This window comes from Anolis sagrei, chromosome 4 (genome assembly GCF_037176765.1).
Source record: "Anolis sagrei isolate rAnoSag1 chromosome 4, rAnoSag1.mat, whole genome shotgun sequence".
Lineage (NCBI taxonomy): Eukaryota > Metazoa > Chordata > Lepidosauria > Squamata > Dactyloidae > Anolis > Anolis sagrei.
The window spans coordinates 90,093,751-90,104,035 of NC_090024.1; the positions used below are offsets into that span (position 1 = coordinate 90,093,751).

At 43.0% G+C, this 10,285-nt stretch overlaps 1 protein-coding gene across 2 annotated transcripts in view; it reads right to left on the reverse strand.

Annotated features, from left to right (window-relative positions):
- Positions 1-9,720, reverse strand: part of ZCCHC2 (zinc finger CCHC-type containing 2) — a 33,897-nt gene extending 24,177 nt beyond the window's left edge. The window contains exons 1-3 of one of the 2 annotated variants that reach the window (XM_060774714.2): positions 8,537-9,720; positions 2,555-2,660; positions 1,298-1,374 (exon numbers count right to left, since the gene is read on the reverse strand). In XM_060774714.2, coding sequence (XP_060630697.2) covers positions 1,298-1,374; positions 2,555-2,660; positions 8,537-9,400 — 1,047 coding nt within the window. In that variant the 5' untranslated portion in view covers positions 9,401-9,720. The remainder of the gene's footprint in view (positions 1-1,297; positions 1,375-2,554; positions 2,661-8,536) is intronic. The other variant, XM_060774713.2, reaches the window with a different exon arrangement.
- Positions 9,721-10,285: the final 565 nt, after the last annotated feature.

Genomic DNA, 10,285 nt, shown 5'->3' on the forward strand with positions numbered 1-10,285 from the left:
GAGATTATCTGCTTTGATAATCTGGATTATATGGCAGTGTTGAAGAGGCCTTAGCTCTACATTAAGTTCTACACTTCAAAATTGGTTCATTTAATATTTCAATTTTATAAACATTGCTATGAAATATTGCAATGTGTCCATCTGAAATGGATGATCGCACAATATTCATAGCTATGACATAGAAAGTGGGAGATCCTCCAGAAGTTGTACTATAACTCCTTACATTCCTCACCATTGGCTATGCTGGTTATAGTTGCTGGAAACCACAAACCTACAATATTTGGAGGGCTATGTGATTTCCATTCTCATTGCAGCTCAAAATTATGGCAATTAAAATAGATAAACTTATTTTCACCTGTCAGAATCTCAGACAATGCACACTGAGCCAACACTGTGCCCGTTATATTAAGTTGCCCAGCAAGGTGGCTTTATAAAAAATAAAAAGTGGAAACTGCCTGCAGAATGCTGTGTATTGCTAAAAAGCATTCTCCTTCACACTGCAACACAGCAGATGAGAATGACTTATGCTTGTCTGAATAGCTTGTACCTTGTAAAAATGTGCTACTCCTGAGTCAGAATATAGATGGGAGTTTCCGTGATGAATGCCAGAAGCCCTGTCTATAGTAAACTCAGTAAGGCAATCCTAATAATTTGGAAAAAATTATTAACAAGCCATACTGATCTTTTAAATGAAAACTGCACTGGCCGCAAATCCCACTCATCTGCAGGATGGTTTATAAGTTATTCATTTCCCCACTTTCTATAGGGCCTGGAGGAGAAATAAATCAAGACAGAGACTCACACTGCCTATTTTCTGGCTGACTGTTAGATGAAAACAAATATGGTTTAAAATACATTATGAAATCAAAACAAGCCAACTCCAAATCATGCATTTATTAACCTGTCCTGCCTAACAAATATTTTAAAGCTTCATTTTTGGTTTGCATGCAGCAACAAGGCAGGAAATAGCTAAACCAAAAATAGAATTCTGCTCATTCCTGTTCCAGCCTACATAAGACGTGAACACATTAACCAAACATTTCCCATTGATTCCTTTGAGCCTATCTTCATAGAATTAAGTCAGAGGCAATAGATTTCAGGTCCTTAGTAAGTTTGGATTGGACCTCTCACTAGTCCTATTCAGGATAGCAAACACAGTCATGGCATATGAAGAGGCAGATGCTTTTCATACCTGTACTAAGCAATGAGTGAGATTATGGACTAATTCAATCTGTCTGCCAATATGTTATATTCCAAAATAGCTTTGAACTGGATAGGAAACTCACAAATCACTTACTTTAAAAGTATACTCTAGATGTTTGTCGGATCTTTTCCGTGGTCCTCCTTTCAGCATTATCTTTTGAATATGTACAGCTAAAAGAAAAATAAGGCAGACTTTTGAGGATGCTCGGCTATACAGATTCATTACTGCCCTGAATTAGCAATGCCCATAGATTTGATGCTACAGTTCATCCAACTGTTTACTATATATACTTCTAACAGTAGCATTTCAATAAAATCAGTTCAGTTCAGAAATGCTACAAAGGAGTCCTCTTGTAGGGTTCCTCTGTTCTGAATGTTCCATATACTGAATGCAAGCAATGCTTCTCTACTTCATAGATACTGTGAGAAAAATGTAATCGGTAAGGAGGAATGCAAAGATTCAGAGTTCTCTTTGACTGCACCCTTGCTCAGTCACTATACAGATGTGAAGCTGGGGGGGGGGGGGGAAGACTTGGGGTTATCTTGTTTGATTCCAAACCTTTTTTTAAATCTTTTTTTTAAGTGTTACGGAATAATTTATTTTTCAATATATTTATTAACCCCAAATTATTTCTACGAACTACGTAACAGAAAGACTTTATGTAAAAACATGTATAAGATCATTACAATTCCTTTTCCTGGTTTTCTTCTCCCGGTTCTTCCTATGGGAGTTAGTCTGCTTGACATTACAGATGACTAGAAGATTCAAAGTAATTTTGCTAAAGCTGATGGTTTAAAAAAGTAGATATAGAGTATGAATACCACTTTAAATCCTGTGGTTGCCTCCTACAGAGTTCTGGGATTGTAGTGAGGCCTAGGACCTACCTGGTTAAGGCCCCTCCCTGAACTAAAAACCCTATACCAGTGGTTTTCAACCTGTGGGTCCCCAGGTGTTTTTGCCTAAAACTCCCAGAAATCTCAGCCAGTTTATCAGCTTTTAGGATTTCTGGGAGTTGTACACTAAAACATCTGGGGTCACTGTTTTTGTCTATTTTTGCTTGTTACATACAAAAAAATCATAGCTGCTAATATGGCCAAGCATGTCCAAGCTTTTTGGTACTTTGGCCATGCAAATGTGAAACAATGCCCAGCCCACCTCGCAATATCACTTTAATGCTTGGATCATACATATCTATGGAGTTTTCAAATTGGGAAGAAAGTCATGTGTTTTGAAAGTTAGGAAGAAGGTCATACTTCGCGTGGTGAATATATTTGCTGTGACTTGCAAAAAACATCAATAGACATTTGCTAAATATTTACTTTATCAAAACATTAACTTTTATCTACATACCTTCTTGCTGTGGTCTGTGGGAGGTCACCATAGGTTTATCATGAAGAGCTACCCTTTGTTCAAGTAAACTGCTTTCATTACTTGGCATACAGTTATGAGGAACATTCTGCGAAAAACAAAAAAATGTAATATTAAATATAAATGTAATCACACTAAACAATACCAAAAAAACACCCTGAAAGGAACAAAATATTAATGCATGTACATGTGAAAAAAATATGCATATAACATAAGTTTTAAGATCCAGTTTATTTGGTATTACTTTTATATACCACTGAATACCAAGAATCATTTACAATAGTAGAAAACAACTTCTTAAAATCAATTGGATAAAAGATATTAAATTTTAAAATAAAAATGACTATCTTGTTACACCTTAGTTGTTGTCATGGGCCTTCAGGTCATATATAACTTTTGGTGATCCTAAGTGATAGGTGACCCTATGGTGATATCATGGGTTTTTCCTGGCAAGATCCGTTCAGCAAAGGTTTGCCACTGTCTCCCTCTGAGCCTGAGGGCCCGTCCACATAGCCCTATAACCCTGAATATCAAGGAAGAAAATCCCACAGTATCTGCTTTGAAATGGGTTATCTGAGTCCACACTCAGATAATGCGGGATTTTCTGCCTTGATATTCTGGGATATAGGGCTGTGTGGAAGGGCCCTGAGAGAGTGACTTGCCTAATGTCACCTTGTGGGTTTCCATAGATAAGCAGGGATTAAAACTCTGATTTCTAGAATCAATAATACCAACAAGTGTTATATCTTCAATGTATTGCCTCCAGAACAATATTAATTCTTTTTCAAAATTGCCTCCAGAACATGGCCATATAGCCCGGAAAAACCTACAACAAACCAGTTATATCTTCAGTTGACCCATTTTCTTAACTATCTTTAATCTCTAAAAAGGGAAGAATAATCACTAATCACTAAATTCAGAATAAAGTATTCAAATGCTATCCTGAGAAAGCTTTACTGTACAGAATGCCCAACACACTTTAAGGTATTCAATGTGGGTGATATTAAAACATTTATCTTATTTTAAATGTTCACCATTATTCTTCAGATAGAACTATTTAAAATACCTGTACTTGTTAACTTACACTCCAACAATAAATACAAAGGATTTCTTTTTCAGTCTTGACATTCAAACCGAACTATTAAAAACTTATCGGGATTCTTAAACAAACAAGATATGGTCTATAAAAACAAACACATAGAATGGCTAAGTAATAACACATGAATTTTTTTCCTCCAGTGTATACAAAAATAGGACATTGTTTCTATAATCTTTTGATTGGTAAAGTAAATCTGACTGCTCAAGCAAGGAGTTGATCAGATTTTTTATCAGGAGGTGTATATATTCTGTCTTAGTGGCATTATGGGATTCCATCTATTTATTTTAACAATTGTGTTTCTGGTCTATTTTCAGGAATTTTGAGTATAAATGGCATTCTGGGTAGAAGAGTTTAGACATGAAGAAGACTGTTGACTGACCCATTAGAAATTCTTCTTTATTAATGTCAAGCTAAAAAGAAAAGTCAGTGAATATATAGAAAGTTACAAGAATTATAATATTAAGAAACGATAGAGACAGTAATTCGTGTAGGTTGGGAGTTGCTTCTTAATGTAATATGCCCTTAATGTGGATTTCAAGCACTCTAGCCATGACATGTAAAGTGGCAGGTTATGTTCTGTAATGTATTATTATGTTCCAAAATTTGCTTCAGTCTATTATAGCCTCATGTTTTCTTGTTTACAATATAATTGCAGCTTACCAAACCAAAATAGAATAGGTTCAAGTCCTTAACGGACAGTGGCATTCCCAAAAAAATGAAGGATGGTGGGAAAATACTACCCAAACCACTATAAAATCTTATTCTTAAGAATATTTTGTTAATATTTTTCATGTAGCAAAAACAGGGGAAAACACTCCCTTTTATACTAATGGTACTGGTAGCTGTGAAGGGGAGCTTTAATTCTCCCTAAGCTATGCAATCTGTAGGATGTAGCTGAAAGGGAACGTAACAGGGGTGGAAAAGGGAGGAAAGAGAGTGAATAAAACTGAATGACTGGAAGGCATGAATTGATGTGTATGAATATATGGGAAGGCTGCTTATCTAATTAAGGAGGTATATTTGAAGGTGGCTCTGGCCCTATCATCTGTTGGTTTGAATCCTTATCAACCACTTGTATTTGATCTCCAGTAGATTTTTTCCAAGGAGATATCTCCTGGGTCAACAATCAACACATGGGTTGGAAAAGATCTATAGTTCAGTGTTTCTCAAACTGTACTCCTCCTGTACTCCTCCATGTGTTTTTGGCCCCTTCCACAAAGCTGTATAAAATCCATACTAAAATGGATTATATGGCAGTGTGGACTCTGATAACCCAGTTCAAAGCAGACGTTGTGTATTATCTGCCTTGATATTCCGGGTTATATGGCTATGTGAAAGGGCCCTTGGACTTCAGCTCCCAGAAATCCCAGCCACTTTACCAGCTGTTAGGAATTGTTGGAGCCGAAGTCAAAATATTTTGGGGGAGGAGGCGCAGTTTGAGAAATTTTGTTCTACTTCATTAATTCAGATAAACGCTGAGCAAGCAACATATTAATGTAGTAAAAGCATGCAGGGGGTGGGGAATAACCCCTTTGTTTTACAGTTATTTTCAAAGACACCTATTGAGTTAATATCCATATGATTTTTTTTTCAGGGCATGAAGAAGGGAGCAGCAACACATACATTATAACTACGCAAGAGCTTATGGGTTATATAAAAAAGGTGAGTAGATACTGAAAACAAAGATGCTGTTATCTTCCCTCAGTACAAAAATGCAAAGTCACTCTTATGAAACAGATGAGTAATTTTAGTTTAAAAGAAGAAATACTCCAACTGTATAATTCACCACCAACAGATGGCTACAAACTTGGCAAACATCTGTGCTATAGAATTAATGCAGTTTGATACCAGTTTAACTGTCATGGCTCAATACTATGGATGGAGTTATTTGGGTTGTAGTTTGGTGAGGCACCAGCACTCTGTTGTAGAGAAGACTTTGCAAAATTACAACCTAATGGGTGACTTTGGACAAATCACATGCTCAGCCTCAGAGGAAGGGAAAGGCAAACCATTCTCTGAACAAATCTTACCAACAGCAAGACCTGAATATACGTTATGTGTCCAAGAAGTCCTAGAATTTCACATTCACAAATCAGAGCTCATAAACAATGCATTACAATAGCATCATTCATTTTAACAAATGTTATTTGGCGGAGGTGATAAAAATGTTGCTAAGTCCAAGTATGGCAGATAAAACATTAGATGTTGGAGATAAATAGCAACATTTAGGATCACGGTTATTTACACATCTTGATGACAATAGGAACTAGTATACTTAGTTTGAAGAATTAGTTTGATTATTGTCCTGTTTAAATGGAAACATTACAAACAAAAAAGTAACTACCTTATAAAAAGTAATATAGTTAGCAGATCTTAAGATAAAAAGTAACATATTGCTTTTGAAAAATAATTTTTCAAGCTCTGCTTCTATTTCTTGAGTGACCACACCTAAATACAATAAAGAACGAATAATGACTAATAAACCAGATGTATCTTTCAAAAATATGTCCAGTCCACTCTTCTGCTTGACAGCTGACTTTCCAGGGAGGATTAACATAAATGAAAACACAATTTTCTGGGGGGTTCACCTGGCATTATGTGAGTTGTAGACCAGACCCTGAACCGGTGCCTGTCAGCTGTTGTGGACTGGATGAGGATGATAAATCCAAATAAGATAGAGGTCCTCCTGGTCAGGCAGATCAGGGTATAGGGTGGAAACCTGTGCTAGATGGGGGCCACACTCCCCCTGAAAAGACAGGTCCGCAGTCTGGGGGTCCTCCTGGACTCATGGCTAAGCCTGGAGGCCCAGGTGTTGGCAGTGGCCAGGAGGGCCTTCACACAATTAAAATTTACGACCATACCTTGAGAAGCCAGACTTGGCCATGGTGGGCCACGCCTTAGTTACATCCCATTTAGACTACTGTAATGTGCTCTAAGTTGGGCTTCCCTTGAAAACTAGTTTAGAGATCTGCATCCAGGTTATTGACAAGTGCTGGACCCAAGAAGCACACCACCCCCATTCAGCACCTACACTGGCTGTCAATATGTTTCTGAGCCTGAATCAAGGTGCTGGTTTTGACCTTTAAAACCCTAAACACTTATCTGCCCGCATCGCCTCTTACCAACCTCCCCAATCATTAAGAGTTTTTGGAGAGACCCTTCTCTCATTGCCGCCGCTGTCACAAATACGGTTGGTGGCAATGAGAGAGATGGTCTTCTAGGTAGCCATCCTGGCCCTTTGGAACTTCTTTCCAATTGAGATTAAACTTGACCCTTCTCTGTTACCTTTCAAGAATCAGTTGAAGACCTACCTGTTCAAGCAAACTTTTGACAAATGAATACAATTGCTAATAACAGCAAGGAGGATTTGCATTCAGCTTAATGAAATGTATTTAATTGATGAGCCTCCACAATAATTGTAATTGGTTTGAAATGTTTTTAAAGCTTAATATTTATTTCATCTTATATCTGTGTGATTTTTGTCTTGTATTTTATATTAAATGTGTTTTGATTTGTATTGTATTATGTTGCAAACCGCTTTGGGTCTCTCTCGCTCATTGCTGCCAACCATATTTGTGATCGGTCAGGTTGGTAAGAGCTGAAGTGGTCACATAGATAAGTTGAGCCTGAACCATTTAGGACTTTAAAGGTGAAAACCAGCACCTTAATCAGGCCTAGAAACATACCGGCAGCCAGTGTAGGTGCTGTAACAGGGGGGTGGGGGTTGTGGTACGCGTCCTTGGTCCAGCATCTGTCAATAACTTGGCTGCAGATCTCTGAACTAGGGCCCTTCCACACTGCCCTATATCCCAGGATCTGATCCCAGATTATCTGCTTTAAACTGGAATATATGAGTCCCCACTACCAGATAACTTGGGATAAACAGATAATCAGGAATCAGATCCTGAGATAAAGGGGAAGTGTGGAAAGGCTCCTAGTTGGGAGTTTCCAGGCACTTTTCAAGGGCAGCCCCACGGAGAGCACACTACAATAGTCTAAATGGGATGTAACTAAGGCATGGACCACCATGGCCAAGTCTGGCTTCTCAAGGTACAGGTGCAGCTGGAGCACAAGTTTGTGCAAAGGCCCTCCTGGCCACTGCCAACACCTGGGCCTCCAGGCTTAGCCATGAGTCCAGTAGGTCCTCCAGACTGCGGACCTTTTTACTCGGGCAATGGTGGGTACCCAAGCTAGCAGTAATAATAGCAATAGTAATAATAATGGACAAAGTGTAGGCACTGTTGCACTATTTCTTGCCCAAGCCTTTTACAGTTACCATGTTTTGTAATCCTGGCCACTGGTATTTTGAACCCGAACCCATCTGATGGAGCTATAATGGATTTTAAAAAAAAAATATGTATGATTTAGTAGGATTTTGTGTTCTATGATTTTTTTTTGTCTGTATGGTTTTTCTTTCTGGCAATAGAATGTTTTGCCTTGAGTACTGGAAACTGTCCTGAGTCCCTTGGGGCAGTGGTTCCCAATCTTTTTTTGATCAGGGACCACTATGACCAGGGCCGGGGGGGGGGGGGGGGGGCTTAAGGGGTTTCAGCCTCCCCCCCCCCCCCAAATTCTCATGGTGGTTCGCGAAAAGGCCTTACTGGTGCATTATTTAAACTGTTATGTTTATTCCTATCATGATCTGAACACCATACTCAATATATCCCATATGCATGGGGGTATTGGGGTAATGATACAAAAGGTTTGCTAGGGTAGACCCGCTTTCACTCAGACTCAGCCCCCCCCCCCGAACCTCCCCCTGAAAAAAATTCAGCCCCCCCCCCTCCCCCTGAAACGAAATCCTGGCTACGGGCCTGACCAGGGCCATGGTGGGTGAGTGGCTGGCTGACTGGGTCTTTCCTTACCGGGCTCCCGGCGTGGCAGGCGAATCCGTCGTCCCGCCCCTCGGCGTCATCCCGGCAGAGGGCCCTCCTGAGCCGCTCCAAGTGTTCCCTGAGGGTGACTCTCTGGTGGAAGGAAAAGGCGGGGTGGAGGGAAGCCATGGTGAAGAGCAGGAGCAGCTCCTCGCAGGCCGCCGGGCCCAGGCTCTCTTGCGCGGGCCCAGGCCTCGCCCCGGCCCCTTCCTCCTCCTCCTCCTGGCCCTCGGCTTCATCCTGGGCCGGCAGAGGCCCCAATGGCGTGGGGCGGCGGCAGCTGCGGAGGATGGCGTCCACGGGCGGGAGGAGGCGGTGGAGGCGCCCCGCCGCCTCGCGGTTCTCGGAGCCCAGCAGCGCCAAGTAGACGATGAGGCGGGAGCGCGTGGCGGGGTCGCGGAAGTCGCTGCCGCCGGGAGGAGGAGGGGGCGGCGGAGGAGGAGGAGGAGGCGGTGGGGAGGAAGCAGCGGGCGGAGAAGAAGGCTGTGGCGGCTGCGTCGGGCCGGTCCCTGCGCTGGCCGCTGCCTCCGCCCCGTTGGCCTTGGCCTCGGAGTCCCTCAGGCAGTGGTAGTCCTTGCGGGCCAGCTCCTCGAGGCAGGAGCCCAGGAAGCGCAGCTCCAGCGGGTTGAGCAGGTCCAGCAGCCCCACGGCGAACTCCAGCCGCTGCGCCAGGCCCAGCGAGAGGCCGAACCACTCGTAGACAGCCTCGCGGCCTTCCCTGCCGGGACAGCCACACAGGCACCTCAGGCCTCCCCTCCCCACTCCTCCTCCTCCTCCGTCGCCTCCAACCGCCGCCGCTGCCTCCTCTCCCTCCCCCTCTTCCTTAGGGTTCCCCGGCAGCTTCATCTTCAGCATCCTCGGGATGAAGGGAAGGGAAGGGAAGGGGCGGGCCCAGTTGCGCCGCCGTCAAGAGGCGCCGCCGCTCATGGCGCTGGCTGGAGCGGAAAGCCAGAGGGAATAATGGCGGCGGCGGAGGCAGCGCGCGCTCCTCCTTCTCCTCCTCTTCGCTCTCGCGGCCGCTGAGGGGAGCGCGTGAAGGCCCCGCGTGCCGCGCAAAGGACGGGGTGGGGGGAGAAAGAGGGAGCTGTCTGTTGAAGGCGGGGGGGGGGGGATGAGGAGAGGCTCTACTGCGCAGGTCACGAATGCGGCCGTTTGGCTCCCCCCTCCCTTGCTCGGCGCAAACTCAACTGAACCAAAGGAGGGAGGGCGGATCAAAGCAGAACGTTCCGCGCCAGCCAATCGGATCGAAGGATGGAGCTTGGCATCTCAGAATACGCCCCAAGTTCTGAGAGCCCCGCTGTTGGGCAGCTTCTTGCAGGGTCCTAGTGCCCCCTCCCCATTCTTTTCTACACAGCTGAATAAAATCCCACATTTTCTGCTTTGAAATGGGCCTTTCCACACAGCCATATAATCTAGAATATCAAGGCAGAAAATCCCACACTTTCTGCTTTGAACTGGAATACATTTCAGTGTGGACTCGGGGCCTTTCCACACAGCCATATAATTTAAAATATCAAGGCAGAAAATCCCACACTTTCTGCTTTGAACTGGAATATATGGCAGTGTAGACTCTGGCCCTTTCCACACAGCCATATAATCTAAAATATCAAGGCAGAAAATCCCACACTTTCTACTTTGAACTGGAATACATTACAGTGCGGACTCAGGGTTTCTCTACACAGCTGTATATCCCAGAATATCAAGGCAGAAAATCCCACAATATCTACTTCGAATTGGGAT